The sequence below is a fragment of the Engystomops pustulosus genome, chromosome 4, assembly GCF_040894005.1.
Source record: "Engystomops pustulosus chromosome 4, aEngPut4.maternal, whole genome shotgun sequence".
Taxonomy (NCBI): domain Eukaryota; kingdom Metazoa; phylum Chordata; class Amphibia; order Anura; family Leptodactylidae; genus Engystomops; species Engystomops pustulosus.
Window position 1 is genome coordinate 4,701,686 of NC_092414.1, and position 24,671 is coordinate 4,726,356.

Sequence of the window (24,671 nt, forward strand, 5' to 3'; positions counted from 1 at the left end):
AGGGGGAGCTCACTACATACACATTATACACCACCACTAGGGGGAGATCACTACATACACATTATACACCACCACTAGGAGGAGATCACTACATACAGATTATACACCACCACTAGGGGGAGCTCACTACATACACATTATACACCACCACTAGGGGGAGATCACTACATACACATTATAAACCACCACTAGGGGGAGCTCACTACATACACATTATACACCACCACTAGGGGGAGCTCACTACATACACATTATACACCACCACTAGGGGGAGATCACTACATACACATTATACACCACCACTAGGGGGAGATCACTACATACACATTATACACCACCACTAGGGGGAGATCACTACATACACATTATACACCACCACTAGGGGGAGATCACTACATACACATTATACACCACCACTAGGGGGAGATCACTACATACACATTATACACCACCACTAGGGGGAGATCACTACATACACATTATACACCACCACTAGGGGGAGATCACTACATACACATTATACACCACCACTAGGGGGAGATCACTACATACACATTATACACCACCACTAGGGGGAGATCACTACATACACATTATACACCACCACTAGGGGGAGATCACTACATACACATTATACACCACCACTAGGGGGAGATCACTACATACACATTATACACCACCACTAGGGGGAGATCACTACATACACATTATACACCACCACTAGGGGGAGATCACTACATACACATTATACACCACCACTAGGGGGAGATCACTACATACACATTATACACCACCACTAGGGGGAGATCACTACATACACATTATACACCACCACTAGGGGGAGATCACTACATACACATTATACACCACCACTAGGAGGAGATCACTACATACAGATTATACACCACCACTAGGAGGAGCTCACTACATACAGATTATACACCACCACTAGGGGGAGCTCACTACATACAGATTATACACCACCACTAGGGGGAGATCACTACATACACATTATACACCACCACTAGGGGGAGCTCACTACATACAGATTATACACCACCACTAGGGGGAGCTCACTACATACACATTATACACCACCACTAGGGGGAGATCACTACATACACATTATACACCACCACTAGGGGGAGATCACTACATACAGATTATACACCACCACTAGGAGGAGATCACTACATACAAATTATACACCACCACTAGGGGGAGATCACTACATACACATTATACACCACCACTAGGGGGAGATCACTACATACACATTATACACCACTACTAGGGGGAGATCACTACATACAGATTATACACCACCACTAGGAGGAGCTCACTACATACAGATTATACACCACCACTAGGAGGAGCTCACTACATACAGATTATACACCACCAATAGGAGGAGCTCACTACATACACATTATACACCACCACTAGGGGGAGATCACTACATACACATTATACACCACCACTAGGGGGAGATCACTACATACACATTATACACCACCACTAGGAGGAGCTCACTACATACAGATTATACACCACCACTAGGAGGAGCTCACTACATACAGATTATACACCACCACTAGGAGGAGATCACTACATACACATTATACACCACCACTAGGGGGAGATCACTACATACACATTATACACCACCACTAGGGGGAGATCACTACATACAGATTATACACCACCACTAGGAGGAGATCACTACATACAGATTATACACCACCACTAGGAGGAGATCACTACATACAGATAATACACCACCACTAGGAGGAGCTCACTACATACAGATTATACACCACCACTAGGGGGAGCTCACTACATACACATTATACACCACCACTAGGGGGAGATCACTACATACACATTATACACCACCACATTGGGTGTAGATCACTACATACACATTATACATCACCACTAGGGGGAGCTCACTACATACACATTATACACCACCACTAGGAGGAGATCACTACATACACATTATACACCACCACTAGGGGGAGATCACTACATACACATTATACACCACCACTAGGGGGAGATCACTACATACACATTATACATCACCACTAGGAGGAGATCACTACATACAGATTATACACCACCACTAGGAGGAGATCACTACATACACATTGTACACCACCACTAGGGGGAGATCACTACATACACATTATACACCACCACTAGGGGGAGATCACTACATACACATTATACACCACCACTAGGGGGAGATCACTACATACACATTATACACCACCACTAGGAGGAGATCACTACATACAGATTATACACCACCACTAGGAGGAGCTCACTACATACAGATTATACACCACCACTAGGGGGAGCTCACTACATACAGATTATACACCACCACTAGGGGGAGATCACTACATACACATTATACACCACCACTAGGGGGAGCTCACTACATACAGATTATACACCACCACTAGGGGGAGCTCACTACATACACATTATACACCACCACTAGGGGGAGATCACTACATACACATTATACACCACCACTAGGGGGAGATCACTACATACAGATTATACACCACCACTAGGAGGAGATCACTACATACAAATTATACACCACCACTAGGGGGAGATCACTACATACACATTATACACCACCACTAGGGGGAGATCACTACATACACATTATACACCACTACTAGGGGGAGATCACTACATACAGATTATACACCACCACTAGGAGGAGCTCACTACATACAGATTATACACCACCACTAGGAGGAGCTCACTACATACAGATTATACACCACCAATAGGAGGAGCTCACTACATACACATTATACACCACCACTAGGGGGAGATCACTACATACACATTATACACCACCACTAGGGGGAGATCACTACATACACATTATACACCACCACTAGGAGGAGCTCACTACATACAGATTGTACACCACCACTAGGAGGAGCTCACTACATACAGATTATACACCACCACTAGGAGGAGATCACTACATACACATTATACACCACCACTAGGGGGAGATCACTACATACACATTATACACCACCACTAGGGGGAGATCACTACATACAGATTATACACCACCACTAGGAGGAGATCACTACATACAGATTATACACCACCACTAGGAGGAGATCACTACATACAGATAATACACCACCACTAGGAGGAGCTCACTACATACAGATTATACACCACCACTAGGGGGAGCTCACTACATACACATTATACACCACCACTAGGGGGAGATCACTACATACACATTATACACCACCACATTGGGTGTAGATCACTACATACACATTATACATCACCACTAGGGGGAGCTCACTACATACACATTATACACCACCACTAGGAGGAGATCACTACATACACATTATACACCACCACTAGGGGGAGATCACTACATACACATTATACACCACCACTAGGGGGAGATCACTACATACACATTATACATCACCACTAGGAGGAGATCACTACATACAGATTATACACCACCACTAGGAGGAGATCACTACATACACATTGTACACCACCACTAGGGGGAGATCACTACATACACATTATACACCACCACTAGGGGGAGATCACTACATACACATTATACACCACCACTAGGGGGAGATCACTACATACACATTATACACCACCACTAGGAGGAGATCACTACATACAGATTATACACCACCACTAGGAGGAGCTCACTACATACAGATTATACACCACCACTAGGGGGAGCTCACTACATACAGATTATACACCACCACTAGGGGGAGATCACTACATACACATTATACACCACCACTAGGGGGAGCTCACTACATACAGATTATACACCACCACTAGGGGGAGCTCACTACATACACATTATACACCACCACTAGGGGGAGATCACTACATACACATTATACACCACCACTAGGGGGAGATCACTACATACAGATTATACACCACCACTAGGAGGAGATCACTACATACAAATTATACACCACCACTAGGGGGAGATCACTACATACACATTATACACCACCACTAGGGGGAGATCACTACATACACATTATACACCACTACTAGGGGGAGATCACTACATACAGATTATACACCACCACTAGGAGGAGCTCACTACATACAGATTATACACCACCACTAGGAGGAGCTCACTACATACAGATTATACACCACCAATAGGAGGAGCTCACTACATACACATTATACACCACCACTAGGGGGAGATCACTACATACACATTATACACCACCACTAGGGGGAGATCACTACATACACATTATACACCACCACTAGGAGGAGCTCACTACATACAGATTGTACACCACCACTAGGAGGAGCTCACTACATACAGATTATACACCACCACTAGGAGGAGATCACTACATACACATTATACACCACCACTAGGGGGAGATCACTACATACACATTATACACCACCACTAGGGGGAGATCACTACATACAGATTATACACCACCACTAGGAGGAGATCACTACATACAGATTATACACCACCACTAGGAGGAGATCACTACATACAGATAATACACCACCACTAGGAGGAGCTCACTACATACAGATTATACACCACCACTAGGGAGAGCTCACTACATACACATTATACACCACCACTAGGGGGAGATCACTACATACACATTATACACCACCACATTGGGTGTAGATCACTACATACACATTATACATCACCACTAGGGGGAGCTCACTACATACACATTATACACCACCACTAGGAGGAGATCACTACATACACATTATACACCACCACTAGGGGGAGATCACTACATACACATTATACACCACCACTAGGAGGAGATCACTACATACACATTATACACCACCACTAGGGGGAGATCACTACATACACATTATACATCACCACTAGGAGGAGATCACTACATACAGATTATACACCACCACTAGGAGGAGATCACTACATACACATTGTACACCACCACTAGGGGGAGTTGACTACATACACATTATACACCACCACTAGGGGGAGCTCACTACATACACATTATACACCACCACTAGGAGGAGATCACTACATACAGATAATACACCACCACTAGGAGGAGCTCACTACATACAGATTATACACCACCACTAGGGAGAGCTCACTACATACACATTATACACCACCACTAGGGGGAGATCACTACATACACATTATACACCACCACTAGGAGGAGATCACTACATACACATTATACATCACCACTAGGGGGAGCTCACTACATACACATTATACACCACCACTAGGAGGAGATCACTACATACACATTATACACCACCACTAGGGGGAGATCACTACATACACATTATACACCACCACTAGGAGGAGATCACTACATACACATTATACACCACCACTAGGGGGAGATCACTACATACACATTATACATCACCACTAGGAGGAGATCACTACATACAGATTATACACCACCACTAGGAGGAGATCACTACATACACATTGTACACCACCACTAGGGGGAGTTGACTACATACACATTATACACCACCACTAGGGGGAGCTCGTCACTACACTTCCCCTTTTCCCCCTCACGCTGCCCCTCTGTTGTTGGTTATTGTATTGCGTCCTCACACGCGATCTCTCCGATGGTGCTGATGATCATGGTGTGGTAGTCGGAGGTGCTCAGCATGTTGCAGTGACAGGGACCCTCTCCCTTTTCTACACTGATGGACCCCTGGACCGGACCGGTGCCGCACAGCAGATTGTTCTCCAGCAGCTCGGAGCTCGCCAGGATGACGCCGTAATACGCAAAGGCGATACCCAACCTGAGTAGTAAAATGAATTTTGGGGGTCAGTATAAATGTGTGTATGGGGGGGGGGGGGGATCAGTGATTTTTCTCACACAGCGCCTCCATATGTATGTGGCTGTATCTCGTACTGCATCAGTTTAGTTGAGTTTGTGCTGATGTGCTGCAGTACCAGATATGGCCACAAAATCACAGATGAAATAATGAAGATTTTACCAGATGACCCAAATCTGCAATGAAGTGCGACGATATTTCGGATCTAGAAGATCCATGAAGCTCCCGAGGTTCTCCTGAGGGAGAGAAGAGAAGGAATAAGTCAGGATCCAGGACTCAGATCCCACTGCTGCCCCCTGCAGGTCCTGCCCTGTGATGTGGTGACTGCAGCTCTGGATGTGACTGGAGTCGTCCTTTCGGCTGTCACTTACCGCCACCGGCTCGTGGATCCTTCCCTCCGGCATCTTTGACCGATTGATCTTGGCGATTCTCCCCAGCGTTTCCATCGCTGCCTGATCTTTACCCACAGAGACGTTATATCTCGCGGACTCAGGGACAAACTGCAGAGACATACAGAAAAATATGTGACGGCGGGTGGAGTGACCCCAAGGGAGGCGGAGCTACAGGCATCACCCCAAAACAATCTCAGTGTACTGCACCTTGAAGACGAGGATGAGGATGATCCCAGGGATGGAGGCGAAGCGGACGAGCCAGCGCCAGCCTAGACTGGGGGTGACCACTGACCCCAAACCGATGATCAGCAACGAGCCCCCCAACCAGAAGAGCTGCACGGACCAATCAGAAGGAGGGTTATAACATCACACACATTCTGTGCAAGGCCCAACTAATCGAGAAGCTCCATAGCGGCTCCCGAAACTGATGGGTGGGAGGAAGTAAGTCCCTGTACCTGGAGTGTCCCTATCAGGGTCTCTGACCCTATAGACTGCAGCCAGTGTTATGGATTGTCCCTGGAGAGATGTGTAATCAGACCTCACACTGCTGTGCCCTGTGCTCCCTGCAGCCAGTGTTATGTATTGTCCCTGGAGAGATGTGTAATCAGATCTCACACTGCTGCGCTCTGTGCACTCTGCGGCCAGTGTTATGTATTGTCCCTGGAGAGATGTGTAATCAGACCTCACACTGCTGTGCTCTGTGCTCTCTGCAGCCAGTGCTATGTACTGTCCCTGGAGAGATGTGTAATCAGACCTCACACTGCTGTGCTCTGTGCTCTCTGCAGCCAGTGCTATGTATTGTCCCTGGAGAGATGTGTAATCAGACCTCACACTGCTGTGCTCTGTGCTCTCTGCAGCCAGTGTTATGTATTGTCCCTGGAGAGATGTGTAATCAGACCTCACACTGCTGTGCTCTGTGCTCTCTGCAGCCAGCATTAGGTATTGTCCCTGTAGAAGTGTCCAATCATACCTCACACTGCTGTGCTCTCTGCAGCCAGTGTTGTGTATTGTACCAGGAGAGATGTGTAATCAGACCTCACACTGCTGTGCTCTGTGCTCTCTGCAGCCAGTGTTATGTATTGGCCCTGGAGAGCTGTGTAATCAGACCTCACACTGCTGTGCTCTGTGCTCTCTGCAGCCAGTGTTATGTATTGTCCCTGGAGAGATGTGTAATCAGACCTCACACTGCTGTGCTCTGTGCTCTCTGCAGCCAGTGTTATGTATTGTCCCTGGAGAGATGTGTAATCAGACCTCACACTGCTGTGCTCTGTGCTCTCTGCAGCCTGTGTTATGTATTGTCCCTGGAGAGATGTGTAATCAGACCTCACACTGCTGTGCTCTGTGCTCTCTGCAGCCAGTGTTATGTATTGTCCCTGGAGAGATGTGTAATCAGACCTCACACTGCTGTGCTCTGTGCTCTCTGCAGCCAGTGTTATGTATTGTCCCTGGAGAGATGTGTAATCAGACCTCACACTGCTGTGCTCTGTGCTCTCTGCAGCCAGTGTTATGTATTGTCCCTGGAGAGATGTGTAATCAGACCTCACACTGCTGTGCTCTGTGCTCTCTGCAGCCAGTGTTATGTATTCTCCCTGGAGAGATGTGTAATCAGACCTCACACTGCTGTGCTCTGTGCTCTCTGCAGCCAGTGTTATGTACTGTCCCTGGAGAGATGTGTAATCAGACCTCACACTGCTGTGCTCTGTGCTCTCTGCAGCCAGTGTTATGTATTGTCCCTGGAGAGATGTGTAATCAGACCTCACACTGCTGTGCTCTGTGCTCTCTGCAGCCAGTGTTATGTATTGTCCCTGGAGAGATGTGTAATCAGAGCTCACACTGCTGTGCTCTGTGCTCTCTGCAGCCAGTGTTATGTACTGTCCCTGGAGAGATGTGTAATCAGACCTCACACTGCTGTGCTCCGTGCTCTCTGCAGCCAGTGTTATGTATTGTCCCTGGAGAGATGTGTAATCAGAGCTCACACTGCTGTGCTCTGTGCTCTCTGCAGTCAGTGTTATGTATTGTCCTTGGAGAGATGTGTAATCAGACCTCACACTGCTGTGCTCTGTGCTTTCTGCAGCCAGGGTTATGTATTGTCCATGGAGAGATGTGTAATCAGAGCTCACACTGCTGTGCTCTGTGCTCTCTGCAGACAAGGTTATGTATTGTCCCTGGAGAGATATGTAATCAGACCTCACACTGCTGTGCTCTGTGCTTTCTGCAGCCAGGGTTATGTATTGTCCATGGAGAGATGTGTAATCAGAGCTCACACTGCTGTGCTCTGTGCTCTCTGCAGACAGGTTTATGTATTGTCCCTGGAGAGATGTGTAATCAGACCTCACACTGCTGTGCTCTGTGCTCTCTGCAGACAAGGTTATGTATTGTCCCTGGAGAGATATGTAATCAGACCTCACACTGCTGTGCTCTGGGCTCTCTGCAGCCAGTGTTATGTAATGTCCCTGGAGAGATGTGTAATCAGACCTCACACTGCTGTGCTCTGTGCTCTCTGCAGCCAGTGTTATCTATTGTCCCTGGAGAGATGTGTAATCAGACCTCACACTGCTGTGCTCTGTGCTCTCTGCAGCCAGTGTTATATATTGTCCCTGGAGAGATGTGTAATCAGACCTCACACTGCTGTGCCCCGTGCTCTGCAGCCAGGGTTATGTATTGTCCCTGGAGAGATGTGTAATCAGACCTCACACTGCTGTGCTCTGTGCTCTCTGCAGCCAGTGTTATGTATTGTCCCTGGAGAGATGTGTAATCAGACCTCACACTGCTGTGCTCTGTGCTCTCTGTAGCCAGTGTTATGTATTATCCCTGGAGAGATGTGTAATCAGACCTCACACTGCTGTGCTCTGTGCTCCCTGCAGCCAGTGTTATGTATTGTCCCTGGAGAGATGTGTAATCAGACCTCACACTGCTGTGCTCTGTGCTCTCTGCAGCCAGTGTTATGTATTGTCCATAGAGAGATGTGTAATCAGGCCTCACACTGCTGTGCTCTGTGCTCTGTGCTCTCTGCAGCCAGTGTTATGTATTGTCCCAGTGGAGATGTGTAATCATACCTCACACTGCTGTGCTCTGTGCTCTCTGCAGCCAGTGTTATGTATTGCCCCTGGAGAGATGTGTAATCAGACCTCACACTGCTGTGCTTTGTGCTCTCTGCAGCCAGTGTTATGTATTGTCCCTGGAGAGATGTGTAATCAGACCTCACACTGCTGTGCTCTGTGCTCTCTGCAGCCAGTGTTATGTATTGTCCCTGGAGAGATGTGTAATCAGACCTCACACTGCTGTGCTCTGTGCTCTCTGCAGCCAGTGTTATGTATTGTCCCTGGAGAGATGTGTAATCAGACCTCACACTGCTGTGCTCTGTGCTCTCTGCAGCCAGTGTTATGTACTGTCCCTGGAGAGATGTGTAATCAGACCTCACACTGCTGTGCTCTGTGCTCTCTGCAGCCAGTGTTATGTACTGTCCCTGGAGAGATGTGTAATCAGACCTCACACTGCTGTGCTCTGTGCTCTCTGCAGCCAGTGTTATGTATTGTCCCTGGAGAGATGTGTAATCAGACCTCACACTGCTGTTCTCTGTGCCCTCTGCAGCCAGTGTTATGTATTGCCCCTGGAGAGATGTAGTAGCTCCCCCCTTGTTGAAATCTAACAAAATTGGTGTCAAACGTTTGTGCTATGTCTGCTGCAGAAATTTTAGTTTGTGCCACTATTGTTTTTAAGATATTAATAAAAGTTTCCAAAGGTCATCAGAGGTCAAGCAACCCCACCCCCACCCCCACATTATCCAAATCAAACAAAACTGGTGCCAATCAATTGTGTTACGTTTTTTGTGCTACTCACATTTTTGTTTGTGCTGTTTTTGTTTTAAAGATCTTAACGAAATTGTAAAGGTCAAAAATTCAGGCAGCCCCCCCCCCCCTCATATTAACCAAATAAAAAAACCGTGAGTCAAACGTTTGTGTTGGTGTGTGCAGCAAATAAATTTAATTTGTGCTGCTATCATTTTGAAGGTATGTTTAGGTGTTTACACAAGTTACGGTGACACTTCTCTGGTTTGATCACCAGGGGGAGCTAGCAAACACATTGGAAGGAAAACACTGCTGACCTCTGGAGAAAATGATCAATAGCTTAAAAATGATAGCAGCACAGACGAAAATTTTTGGTGCACAAACCAGCATAAACGTTTGACACCACTTTTGTTTGATTCAGTTTATGTGAGGGGATAGGGGAAGTGCTGACTGACTTTTGACCTTTCGAATTTCTTTAATATCTTCAAAACAAAAGCAGCATAAACAAAAATTTGACTGCTCTATCGGCTGCTGTGCCTGCTGCTCTATCGACTCTACTATCGGCTGCTGTACCTGCTGCTCTATCGCCTCTACTATCGGCTGCTCCACCGGCTGCTCACCCGGAACCTTCCAGAGACCAGAGTCTGTAATTATGAGCTCTGCTCTGGGTCCTTGTGTCTGAGATTCCAGTAAGAACAGATCACAGCTAAATATTGGGAACCCTTACAAGATGCATTGAATATTGGGGTGGTCACCCTATAATATTAACCTCTTGTATTCCTGCTGGTAGATGCTGCGGCGTCTCTTACCTGTGACAGTGGGAGCATGTAACCGCGGAAATTCTTTGGCAAAAATTCAGTTTTGATGATGAGACTGAAAAACCAAAAATTTCTATAACTAATCCTTGATTATTAAACTGATTATTACCTCCCATGATGCTTCATTCCTAATGCGGAGCTGGAAAGTCAAAAGTTTTGCTACAGTGTGTAGATAGAAGCTAAAACCACTTTGGAGGAGTCATGGTGTTCTCCTTTAGTCATAGAGGCGGGTGCTCTAGAAAATAGTCTAGGGGAGGAGCTTATCCTCATAGTCACGGAGGAGGGGTGCTCTAGAAAAAAATCTAGGGGAGGAGCTTGTCCACATAGTCAGGGGTAATAGAGTTGTCCCTTCTGTCTCTTCCAGTTGAGGAGTCACAGAAGAGAAGACTTCCCCTTTAAGAGTCTCTAGTCCCATAGGTCCTTCCCATTACTTACCCCTGTGAGTGACCGGAGACGCCACATCCCACCATACACCGCAGGAAGACGAACCAGGCGTAAGTGGGAGCGAAGGAGGTAAGAAGGGAGAAGTACGCCCCCCACAGGAAGGACAGGGTCAGGATCTGGAAGGAGAGACCTCAATATATCACAATCCAACTATATAAACAGTTACTGGAGAACTACAGGGTCCCACCCGAGAGTAGGAGGAGCCATCACTGGTCTCCTATAGGAGGACACAATCCATCATCACCAACCTTCAGACGACCGTATCTGTCTGCGAGGAGTCCAAGAACTATACTGAAAATCATGTATCCGAAGAAAACCATCTGCAAAACACGGAGCACAAGATCATCTCCAGAGCTGCACTCACTATTCTGCTGCTGGTGCAGTCACTGTGTACATACATGACATTACTTATCCTGTACTGATCCTGAGTTACATCCTGTATTATACCCCAGAGCTGCAGTCACTATTCTGCTGCTGGTGCAGTCACTGTGTACATACATGACATTACTTATCCTGTACTGATCCTGAGTTACATCCTGTATTATACCCCAGAGCTGCACTCACTATTCTGCTGCTGGTGCAGTCACTGTGTACATACATGACATTACTTATCCTGTACTGATCCTGAGTTACATCCTGTATTATACCCCAGAGCTGCAGTCACTATTCTGCTGCTGGTGCAGTCACTGTGTACATACATGACATTACTTATCCTGTACTGATCCTGAGTTACATCCTGTATTATACCCCAGAGCTGCACTCACTATTCTGCTGCTGGTGCAGTCACTGTACATACATGGCATTACTTATCCTGTACTGATCCTGAGTTACATCCTGTATTATACTCCAGAGCTGCACTCACTATTCTGCTGCTGGTGCAGTCACTGTGTACATACATGACATTACTTATCCTGTACTGATCCTGAGTTACATCCTGTATTATACTCCAGAGCTGCACTCACTATTCTGCTGCTGGTGCAGTCACTGTGTACATACATGACATTACTTATCCTGTACTGATCCTGAGTTACATCCTGTATTATACCCCAGAGCTGCACTCACTATTCTGCTGCTGGTGCAGTCACTGTACATACATGACATTACTTATCCTGTACTGATCCTGAGTTACATCCTGTATTATACTCCAGAGCTGCACTCACTATTCTACATGACATTACTCACCATAGTGACCAGCGCCACCTGCCAGCTCTGTAGGTGCCACTCACAGCGGATGGAGGATGAGATGACGGCGAGGAGCATTATCTCCATGGCTTCGGCGATCTGGAGGAGGAATGATGGGAGATTGCTAATGACCCCATGGAGCCGGCGCTGTCTCGGTGGTCGCAGTCTCTCACCATCTTACTCACCCCGGTGCTCCCCATAATCAGAAATAACATAATATGGAAACGACCAAATCCGATTGTCTCCACCGCGTCCTCCACGGAAAAAGTCTTTGGGCCTAAAAAGATTTTTGGATTTTATGAAAAAAATCAGTAAGGAGGAGAAGAAGGCTGACAGCCATCTTATATGACTTGCAAGAAACGAGGAAGAGGCTGCAGGTATAGAATATTTCTCACTGGGGCAACCCCGATGTATGTGTAGGGATCCCTGGTGATGGTAAATTGGGTCTGGTAGGGCTCAGAGACCTGCAGGCCTTAGTTGTAGATTCTAGTAGGGTTCAGAGTCCTGCAGGCCTTAGTTGTAGGCTCTGGTAGGGCTCAGAGACCTGCATGCCTTGGTTGTAGGCTCTGGTAGGGCTCAAAGACCTGCAGGCCTTGGTTGTAGGCTCTGCAAGGGTTCAGAATCCTGCAGGCCTTAGTTGTAGGCTCTGGTAGGGCTCAGAGACCTGCAGGCCTTAGTTGTAGGCTCTGGTAGGGCTCAGAGACCTGCAGGCCTTGGTTGTAGGCTCTGTAAGGGTTAAGAATCCTGCAGGCCATAGTTGTAGGCTCTGGTAGGGCTCAGACACCTGTCAGCCTTAGTTGTAGGCTCTAATAGGGCTCAGAGTTCTACCGGCCTTAGTTGTAGGCTCTGGTAGGGCTCAGAGTCCTGCAGGCCTTAGTTGTAGGCTCGAGTAGGGCTCACAGTCCTGCAGGCCTTAGTTGTAAGCTCTAGTAGGGCTCAGAGTCCTTCAGGCCTTAGTTGTAGGCTCTGGTAGGGCTCAGAATCCTTCAGGCCTTAGTTGTAGGCTCTGGTAGGGTTCAGAATCCTTCAGGCCTTAGTTGTAGGCTCTGGTACGGCTCAGAGACCTGCAGGCCTTAGTACTAGGCTCTGGTAGGGCTCAGAGTTCTGCAGGCCTTAGTTCTGGGCTCTGGTAGGGCTCAGAGTCCTTCAGGCCTTAGTTGTAGGCTCTTGTAGGGTTCAGAGTTCTGCAGGCCTTAGTTGTAGACTCTTGTAGGGCTCAGAGACCTGCAGGCCTTGGTTATAGGATCTGTAAGGGCTCAGAATCCTGCAGGCCATAGTTGTAGGCTCTGGGAGGGCTCAGAGACCTGAAGGCCTTAGCTGTAGGCTCTGGTAGGGCTCAGAATCCTGCAGGCCTTAGTTGTAGGCTCTAGTAGGGCTCAGAGTCCTGCAGCCCTTAATTGTAGGCTCCTTTAGGGCTCAAACTCCTGCAGGCTTTAGTTGTAAGCTCTAGTAGGGCTCACAGTGCAGCATGCCTTAGTTGTAGGCTCTGGTAGGGCGCAGAGTCCTGCAGGCCTTCGTTGTATGCTCTGGTAGGGCTCAGAATCCTGCAGGCCTTAGTTGAAGGCTCTGGTAGGGCTCAAAGTCCTGCAGACCTAAGTTGTAGGCTCTGGTAGGGCTCAGAATCCTTCAGGCCTTAGTTGTAGGCTCTGGTAGGGTTCAAAGTCCTACAGGCCTAAGTTGTAGGCTCTGGTAAGGCTCAGAGCCCTTCAGGTTTTAGTTGTAGGCCCTGGTAGGGCTCAGAGTCCTGCAGGCCTTAGTTGTAGGCTTTGTTAGGGCTTAGAGACCTGAAGGCCTTAGCTGTAGGCCCTGGTAGGGCTCAGAGACCTGCAGCCCTTAGTTGTAGGCTCTGGGAGGGCTCAGAGACCTGCAGCCCTTAGTTATAGGCTCTGGTAGGGCTCAGAGACCTGAAGGCCTTAGCAGTAGGCTCTGGTAGGGCTCAGAATCCTGCAGGCCTTAGTTGTAGGCTCTAGTAGGGCTCAGAGTCCTGCAGCCCTTAATTGTAGGCTCCTTTAGGGCTCAAACTCCTGCAGGCTTTAGTTGTAAGCTCTAGTAGGGCTCAGAGTGCAGCATGCCTTAGTTGTAGGCTCTGGTATGGCTCAGAGTCCTGCAGGCCTTAGTTGAAGGCTCTGATAGGGCTCAGAGACCTGCAAGCCTTAGTTGAAGGCTCTGATAGGGCTCAGAATCCTGCGGGCCTAAGTTGTAGGCTCTTGTAAGGCTCAGAGTTCTGCCATCCTTAGTTGTGGGCCCTGGTAGGGCTCAGAATCCTGCAGGCCTTAGTTGTAGGCTCTGGTCGGGCTCAGAGTTCTGCAGCCCTTAAATGTAGGCTCCTGTAGGGCTCAGAGTCCTGCAGGCCTTAGTTGTAAGCTCTAGTAGGGCTCACAGTGCAGCAGGCCTTAGTTGTAGGCTCTTGTAAGGTTCAGAGTTCTGCAGTCCTTAATTGTAGGCTCTGGTAGGGCTCAGCAATCTGCAGTCCTTAGTTGTAGGCTCTGGTAGGGCTTATAGTTCTACCGGCCTTAGTTGTAGGCTCTGGTAGGGCTCAGAGTCCTGCAGGCCTTAGTTGTAGGCTCTGGTATGGCTCAGAGACCCGAAGGCCTTAGTTGTAGGCTCTGGTATGGCTCAGAATCCTGCAGGCCTTGGTTGTAGGCTCTAGTAGGGCTCAGAGTCCTGCAGGCCTTGATTGTAATCTCTAGTAGGGCTCACAGTCCAGCAGGCCTTAGTTGTAGGCTCTGGTAGGGCTCAGAATCCTGTAGGCCTATGTCGTAGGCTTAGGTAGGGCTCAGAATCCTGCAGGCCTTAGTTGTAGGCTCTGGTAGGGCTCAGAGTTCTGCAGCCCTTAAATGTAGGCTCCTGTAGGGCTCAGAGTCCTGCAGGCCTTAGTTGTAGGCTCTTGTAAGGTTCAGAGTTCTGCAGTCCTTAGTTGTAGGCTCTGGTAGGGCTCAGCAATCTGCAGTCCTTAGTTGTAGGCTCTGGTAGGGCTTATAGTTCTACCGGCCTTAGTTGTAGGCTCTGGTAGGGCTCAGAGTCCTGCAGGCCTTAGTTGTAGGCTCTGGTAGGGCTCATAGTCCTGCAGGCTTTAGTTGTAGGCTCTGGTAGGGCTCAGAGACCCGAAGGCCTTAGTTGTAGGCTCTGGTATGGCTCAGAATCCTGCAGGCCTTGGTTGTAGGCTCTAGTAGGGCTCAGAGTCCTGCAGGCCTTGATTGTAATCTCTAGTAGGGCTCACAGTCCAGCAGGCCTTAGTTGTAGGCTCTGGTAGGGCTCAGAATCCTGTAGGCCTATGTCGTAGGCTTAGGTAGGGCTCAGAGACCTGCAGGCCTTAGTTGTAGGCTCTGTTAGGGCTCAGAGTTCTGCAGGCCTTAGTTCTGGGCTCTGGTAGGGCTCAGAGACCTGCAGGCTTTAGTTGTAGGCTCTGGTAGGGCTCAGAATCCTGCAGGCCTAAGTTGTGGACTCTGGTAAGGCTCTGAGTCCTGCAGGCCTATGCTATATGCTCTGGTAATGCTCAGAGTCCTGCAGCCCTTAGTTGTAGGCTCTAATAGGGCTCAGAGTTCTGTCGGCCTTAGTTGTGGGCTCTGGTAGGGCTCAGAGTTCTGCAGTCCTTAGTTGTAGGCTCTGGTAGGGCTCAGCAATCTGCAGGCCTTAGTTGTAGGCTCTGGGAGGGCTCAGAGTCCTGCAGGCCTTAGTTGTAGGCTCTGGTAGGGCTCATAGTCCTGCAGGCTTTAGTTGTAGGCTCTGGTAGGGCTCAGAGACCTGAAGGCCTTAGTTGTAGGCTCTGGTATGGCTCAGAATCCTGCAGGCCTTGGTTGTAGGCTCTGGTAGGGCTCAGAGTCCTGCAGGCCTTGATTGTAATCCCTAGTAGGGCTCACAGTCCAGCAGGCCTTAGTTGTAGGCTCTGGTAGGGCTCAGAATCCTGTAGGCCTTAGTTGTAAGCTCTACTAGGGCTCACAGTCCAGCAGGCCATAGTTTAGGCTCTGGTAGGGCTCAGAGTCCTGCAGGCCTTCGTTGTAGGCTCTGGTAGGGCTCAGAATCCTGTAGACCTTAGTTGTAGGCCCTGGTAGAGCTCTGAATCCTGCAGTCCTTAGTTGTAGGCTCTTGTCTGCGCTCAGAGACTTCTAGGCCTTAGTTGTAGGCTCTTGTCTTGGCTCAGAGACCTGCAGGCTTTAGTTGTAAGCTCTAGTAGGACTCACAGTCCAGCAGGCCATTGTTGTAGGCTCTGGTAGGGCTCAGAAACCTGCAGGCCTTAGTGGTAGGCTCTGGTAGGGCTAAGAGACCTGCAGGCCTTAATTGTAGGCTCCGGTAGGGCTCAGAGACCTCCAGGCCTTTGTTGTAGGCTCTGGTAGGGCTCAGAAACCTGCAGGCCTTAGTGGTAGGCTCTGGTAGGGCTAAGAGACCTGCAGGCCTTAATTGTAGGCTCCGGTAGGGCTCAGAGACCTGCAGGCCTTAGTTGTAGGCTCTGGTAGGGCTCAGAGACTTGTAAGCCTTAGTTATAGGCTCTGGTAGAGCTCAGACACCTACAGACTTTAGTTGAAGGCTCTGGTAGGGCTCAGACACCTGCTGGCCTTAGTTGTAGGCTCTTATAGGGCTCAGAATCATGCAGGTCTTAGTTATAGGCTCTGGTAGGGCTCAGAGTCCTGTAGGCCTTAGTTGTAGGCTCTGGTATGGCTCAGAATCCTGCAGGCCTTGGTTGTAGGCTCTGGTAGGGCTCAGAGTCCTGCAGGCCTTGATTGTAATCTCTAGTAGGGCTCACAGTCCAGCAGGCCTTAGTTGTAGGCTCTGGTAGGGCTCAGAATCCTGTAGGCCTTAGTTGTAAGCTCTACTAGGGCTCACAGTCCAGCAGGCCATAGTTTAGGCTCTGGTAGGGCTCAGAGTCCTGCAGGCCTTCGTTGTAGGCTCTGGTAGGGCTCAGAATCCTGTAGACCTTAGTTGTAGGCCCTGGTAGAGCTCTGAATCCTGCAGTCCTTAGTTGTAGGCTCTTGTCTGTGCTCAGAGACTTCTAGGCCTTAGTTGTAGGCTCTTGTCTTGGCTCAGAGACCTGCAGGCTTTAGTTGTAAGCTCTAGTAGGACTCACAGTCCAGCAGGCCATTGTTGTAGGCTCTGGTAGGGCTCAGAAACCTGCAGGCCTTAGTGGTAGGCTCTGGTAGGGCTAAGAGACCTGCAGGCCTTAATTGTAGGCTCCGGTAGGGCTCAGAGACCTCCAGGCCTTTGTTGTAGGCTCTGGTAGGGCTCAGAAACCTGCAGGCCTTAGTGGTAGGCTCTGGTAGGGCTAAGAGACCTGCAGGCCTTAATTGTAGGCTCCGGTAGGGCTCAGAGACCCGCAGGCCTTAATTGTAGGCTCCGGTAGGGCTCAGAGACCTGCAGGCCTTAGTTGTAGGCTCTGGTAGGGCTCAGAGACTTGTAAGCCTTAGTTATAGGCTCTGGTAGAGCTCAGACACCTACAGACTTTAGTTGAAGGCTCTGGTAGGGCTCAGACACCTGCTGGCCTTAGTTGTAGGCTCTTATAGGGCTCAGAATCATGCAGGTCTTAGTTATAGGCTCTGGTAGGGCTCAGAGTCCTGTAGGCCTTAGTTGTAAGCTCTAGTAGGGCTCACAGTCCAGCAGGCCTTATTTGTAGGCTCTGGTAGGGCTCAGAATACTGCAGGCCTATGTTGTAGGCTTTGGTATGGCTCGGAGACCTGCAGGCCTTAGTTGTAGGCTCTGGTAGGGCTCAGAGTCCTGCAGGCCAAAGTTATAGGCTCCAGTAAGGCTCAGAGTCCTGCAGGCCTTAGTTGTAGACTCTGGTAGGGCTCAGAGACTTGTAAGCCTTAGTTATAGGCTCTGGTAGAGCTCAGACACCTACAGACTTTAGTTGAAGGCTCTGGTAGGGCTCAGACACCTGCTGGCCTTAGTTGTAGGCTCTTGTAGGGCTCAGAATCCGGCAGGCCTTAGTTGTAGGCTCTGGTAGGGCTCAGAGTCCTGCAGGCCTTAGTTATAGGCTCTGGTAGGGCTCAGAATCATGCAGGTCTTAGTTGTAGGCTCTGGTAGGGCTCAGAGACTTGTAAGCCTTAGTTATAGGCTCTGGTAGAGCTCAGACACCTACAGACTTTAGTTGAAGGCTCTGGTAGGGCTCAGACACCTGCTGGCCTTCGTTGTAGGCTCTTGTAGGGCTCAGGATCCTGCAGGCCTTAGTTGTAGGCTCTGGTAGGGCTCAGAGTCCTGCAGGCCTTAGTTGTAGGCTCTGGTAGGGCTCAGAATCATGCAGGTCTTAGTTATAGGCTCTGGTAGGGCTCAGAGTCCTGTAGGCCTTAGTTGTAAGCTCTAGTAGGGCTCACAGTCCAGCAGGCCTAATTTTAGGCTCTGGTAGGGCTCAGAATACTGCAGGCCTATGTTGTAGGCTTTGGTATGGCTCGGAGACCTGCAGGCCTTAGTTGTAGGCTCTGGTAAGGCTCAGAGTCCTGCAGGCCTAAGTTATAGGCTCCGGTAAGGCTCAGAGTCCTGCAGGCCTTAGTTGTAGACTCTGGTAGGGCTCAGAGACTTGCAGGCCTTAGTTGTAGGCTCTTGTCTGGGCTCAGAGTCCTGCAGGTTTTAGTTGTAGGCTCTGGTAGGGCTCAGAGTCCTGCAGGCCTAAGTTATAGGCTCTGGTAGGGCTCAGAGACTTGCAGGCCTTAGTTGTAGGCTCTTGTCTGGGCTCAGAGTCCTGCAGGCCTTAGTTGTAGGCTCTTGTCTGGGCTCAGAGACCTGCAGGCCTTAGTTGTAGGATCTGTTAGGGCTCAGAGTCCTGCAGGCCTAAGTTATAGGCTCCAGTAAGGCTCAGAGTCCTGCAGGTTTTAGTTGTAGGCTCTGGTAGGGCTCAGAGTCCTGCAGGCCTTAGTTGTAGGCTCTGGTAGGGCTCAGAATCCTGCAGGCCTAAGTTGTGGGCTCTGGTAAGGCTCAGAGACTTGCAGGCCTTAGTTGTAGGCTCTTGTCTGGGCTCAGAGTCCTGCAGGCCTTAGTTGTAGGCTCTTGTCTGGGCTCAGAGTCCTGCATGCCTTAGTTGTAGGCTCTTGTCTGGGCTCAGAGACCTGCAGGACTTAGGTGAAGGCTCTGGTAGGGCTCAGACAACTGCTGGTCTCAGTTGAAGGCTCTGGTGGGGCTCAGACACCTGCAGGCCTTGGTTGAAGGCTGTGTGTTTGGGCAGCAGTCTCAGACACATGTGCTTCTTATTCCATCTTAGAATGAACTTGAACTTTCCATCCGCCAGGGGGTTTTAGTAACTTCCCTTCCCTTGTGACATTATCCAATCAGCAGCTTTTTAACCGATGAATCAAAGATTACATCTGATTGGTCACAATACAAACATGCGATTTCCAGCCAGTAGATGGCGACAATTCCCTGGAAATAGCAGTATATTTAGTACGGACCTCCTGAGAAGGACATTACGGAACATTCTGGGGGCCTCCCTGCACCTCTGGAAGTCATTTTGTGTCAAATCTACATTTTTGTCATCAATTTCACTGGTTTGGTCCATGAATGTCCTGCGTCTGTATAAATGGTCACCGCACTTACCCTTAGATGTTTCTGGAGCGTCTGGGGGCATCTCCTCCATCTTCACGGTGTTCACATATTTTGTCAGTTGTGGCTCCATGTTGTGTCATGTGACGGGTCAGAGGCAGCTTTGGATGTGACTAGAGTATAACAAATGAGGTGTAATATTCTCTATAACACACAGCAACAAAGCCTCATACTCCGCCCCATCAGATCTATAATCTCTCCGCAGGTTCCTGATCGACAGCGCCATTATTATATTCTATACACATCAGCGCAGGGGAGGAGGAGCGTAATAACTGCTTATTATATTATAATATTACAGAGCGGCCAGAAGGTGCCCATTGTGTGAACCAACGTCTCAAAAGAAAATCAACAACAGCTCCACATTAACCACTTACAGCTAATAACAAACCGCAGGAGATAGCGAGGAAAATCACAGCGCTAAGAATGTACAGCAAAATATTACTGAACACATAAATATTAATTATAAATAATCCTCATATCATACATAACGATACGAGGCAGAAAACAACAGTTATACATCCTACATAATACTGCGCCCTATGTACAAGAATATAACTACTATAATACTGCCCCCTATGTACAGGAATATAACTACTATAATACTGCCCCCTATGTACAGGGATATAACTACTATAATACTGCCCCCTATGTACAGGAATATAACTACTATAATACTGCCCCCTATGTACAGGAATATAACTACTATAATACTGCTCCCTATGTACAGGAATATAACTACTATAATACTGTCCCCTATGTACAAGAATATAACTACTATAATACTGCCCCCTATGTACAGGAATATAACTACTATAATACTGCCCCCTATGTACAGGAATATAACTACTATAATACTGCCCCCTATGTACAAGAATATAACTGCTATAATACTGCCCCCTATGTACAAGAATATAACTACTATAATACTGCCCCCTATGTACAGGAATATAACTACTATAATACTGCCTCCTATGTACAAGAATATAACTACTATAATACTGTCCCCTATGTACAGGAATATAACTACTATAATACTGCCCCCTATGTACAGGAATATAACTACTATAATACTGCCCCCTATGTACAAGAATATAACTACTATAATACTGCCCCTATGTACAAGAATATAACTACTATAATACTGCCCCCTATGTACAAGAATATAACTACTATAATACTGCCCCCTATGTACAGGAATATAACTACTATAATACTGCCCCCTATGTACAGGGATATAACTACTATAATACTGCCCCCTATGTACAGGGATATAACTACTATAATACTGCCCCCTATGTACAGGAATATAACTACTATAATACTGCCCCCTATGTACAAGAATATAACTACTATACTACTGCCTCCTATGTACAAGAATATAACTACTGTAATACTGCCTCCTATGTACAGGAATATAACTACTATAATACTGCCCCCTATGTACAGGAATATAACTACTATAACACTGCCCCCTATGTACAAGATTATAACTACTATAATACTGCCCCCTATGTACAAGAATATAACTACTATAATACTGCCCCCTATGTACAGGAATATAACTACTATAATACTGCCTCCTATGTACAAGAATATAACTACTATAATACTGTCCCCTATGTACAAGAATATAACTACTATAATACTGCCCCCTATGTACAGGAATATAACTACTATAATACTGCCTCCTATGTACAGGAATATAACTACTATAATACTGCCTCCTATGTACAAGAATATAACTACTATAATACTGTCCCCTATGTACAAGAATATAACTACTATAATACTGCCCCCTATGTACAGGAATATAACTACTATAATACTGCCCCCTATGTACAGGAATATAACTACTATAATACTGCCCCCTATGTACAGGAATATAACTACTATAATACTGCCCCTATGTACAAGAATATAACTACTATAATACTGCCCCCTATGTACAGGAATATAACTACTATAATACTGCCCCCTATGTACAGGAATATAACTACTATAATACTGCCCCCTATGTACAAGAATATAACTACTATAATACTGCCTCCTATGTACAGGAATATAACTACTATAATACTGCCCCCTATGTACAGGGATATAACTACTATAATACTGCCCCCTATGTACAGGAATATAACTACTATAATACTGCCTCCTATGTACAGGAATATAACTACTATAATACTGCCCCCTATATACAGGAATATAACTACTATAATACTGCCCCCTATGTACAGGAATATAACTACTATAATACTGCCCCCTATGTACAGGAATATAACTACTATAATACTGCCCCCTATGTACAAGAATATAACTACTATAATACTGCCCCCTATGTACAAGAATATAACTACTATAATACTGCCCCCTATGTACAAGAATATAACTACTATAATACTGCCCCCTATGTACAGGAATATAACTACTATAATACTGCCCCCTATGTACAAGAATATAACTACTATAATACTGCCCCCTATGTACAAGAATATAACTACTATAATACTGCCCCCTATGTACAAGAATATAACTACTATAATACTGCCTCCTATGTACAGGAATATAACTACTATAATACTGCCCCCTATGTACAGGAATATAACTACTATAATACTGCCTCCTATGTACAGGAATATAATTACTATAATTCTGCCCCCCATGTACAAGAATATAACTACTATAATACTGCCCCCCATGTACAGGAATATAACTACTATAAAACTGCCTCCTATGTACAGGAATATAACTACTATAATACTGCCCCCTATGTACAGGAATATAACTACTATAATACTGCCCCCTATGTACAAGAATATAACTACTATAATACTGCCCCCTATGTACAGGAATATAACTACTATAATACTGCCCCCTATGTACAAGAATATAACTACTATAATACTGCCCCCTATGTACAGGAATATAACTACTATAATACTGCCCCCTATGTACAGGAATATAACTACTATAATACTGCCCCCTATGTACAAGAATATAACTACTATAAAACTGCCTCCTATGTACAGGAATATAACTACTATAATACTGCCCCCTATGTACAAGAATATAACTACTATAATACTGCCTCCTATGTACAAGAATATAACTACTATAATACTGCCCCCTATGTACAGGAATATAACTACTATAATACTGCCCCCTATGTACAGGAATATAACTACTATAATACTGCCCCCTATGTACAAGAATATAACTACTATAATACTGCCCCCTATGTACAGGGATATAACTACTATAAAACTGCCTCCTATGTACAGGAATATAACTACTATAATACTGCCCCCTATGTACAAGAATATAACTACTATAATACTGCCCCCTATGTACAGGAATATAACTACTATAATACTGCCCCCTATGTACAGGAATATAACTACTATAATACTGCCCCCTATGTACAGGAATATAACTACTATAATACTGCCCCCTATGTACAGGAATATAACTACTATAATACTGCCCCCTATGTACAGGAATATAACTACTATAATACTGCCCCCTATGTACAGGAATATAACTACTATAATACTGCCCCCTATGTACAGGAATATAACTACTATAATACTGCCCCCTATGTACAGGAATATAACTACTATAATACTGCTCCCTATGTACAAGAATATAACTACTATAATACTGCCCCCTATGTACAGGAATATAACTACTATAATACTGCTCCCTATGTACAGGAATATAACTACTATAATACTGCCCCCTATGTACAGGAATATAACTACTATAATACTGCTCCCTATGTACAAGAATATAACTACTATAATACTGCCCCCTATGTACAGGAATATAACTACTATAATACTGCCCCCTATGTACAGGAATATAACTACTATAATACTGCCCCCTATGTACAGAAATATAACTACTATAATACTGCCCCCTATGTACAAGAATATAACTACTATAATACTGCCCCCTATGTACAGGAATATAACTACTATAATACTGCCCCCTATGTACAGGAATATAACTACTATAATACTGCCCCCTATGTACAGAAATATAACTACTATAATACTGCCCCCTATGTACAAGAATATAACTACTATAATACTGCCCCCTATGTACAGGAATATAACTACTATAATACTGCCCCCTATGTACAAGAATATAACTACTATAATACTGCCCCCTATGTACAGGAATATAACTACTATAATACTGCCCCCTATGTACAGGAATATAACTACTATAATACTGCCCCCTATGTACAGGAATATAACTACTATAATACTGCCCCCTATGTACAGGAATATAACTACTATAATACTGCCCCCTATGTACAGGAATATAACTACTATAATACTGCCCCTATGTACAGGAATATAACTACTATAATACTGCCCCCTATCATAAGGACAGGATATATTTTGGTCTGGCGTTGATTTTTCCCTATAATTGGAGATAATGTCGCTCCCTTCATGTTTAGTGGGTGTGGTCTCATTAGTCATATAATATAACATGTATGCAAGCCCCTCCCATCTGGATATAATTTATGTTACTAATTCCGCTTTCTACAATGTGATATGATGGGAGAAGTCTCTTACCTGTGATTTCTCCGGTCCTTGTCACCTCTGCCAATAAAG

At 46.4% G+C, this 24,671-nt stretch overlaps 1 protein-coding gene across 2 annotated transcripts in view; it reads right to left on the bottom strand.

The window, feature by feature from the left end:
- SVOPL (SVOP like) overlaps positions 1-20,161 on the bottom strand; it is a 43,429-nt gene extending 23,268 nt beyond the window's left edge. The window contains exons 1-10 of one of the 2 annotated variants that reach the window (XM_072150537.1): positions 20,041-20,161; positions 12,711-12,802; positions 12,526-12,624; positions 11,592-11,663; positions 11,335-11,459; positions 10,891-10,954; positions 6,501-6,626; positions 6,273-6,401; positions 6,064-6,137; positions 5,672-5,865 (exon numbers count right to left, since the gene is read on the bottom strand). In XM_072150537.1, the coding sequence (XP_072006638.1) occupies positions 5,672-5,865; positions 6,064-6,137; positions 6,273-6,401; positions 6,501-6,626; positions 10,891-10,954; positions 11,335-11,459; positions 11,592-11,663; positions 12,526-12,624; positions 12,711-12,802; positions 20,041-20,119 (1,054 nt within the window). In that variant the 5' untranslated portion in view covers positions 20,120-20,161. The remainder of the gene's footprint in view (positions 1-5,671; positions 5,866-6,063; positions 6,138-6,272; positions 6,402-6,500; positions 6,627-10,890; positions 10,955-11,334; positions 11,460-11,591; positions 11,664-12,525; positions 12,625-12,710; positions 12,803-20,040) is intronic. The other variant, XM_072150538.1, reaches the window with a different exon arrangement.
- Positions 20,162-24,671: the final 4,510 nt, after the last annotated feature.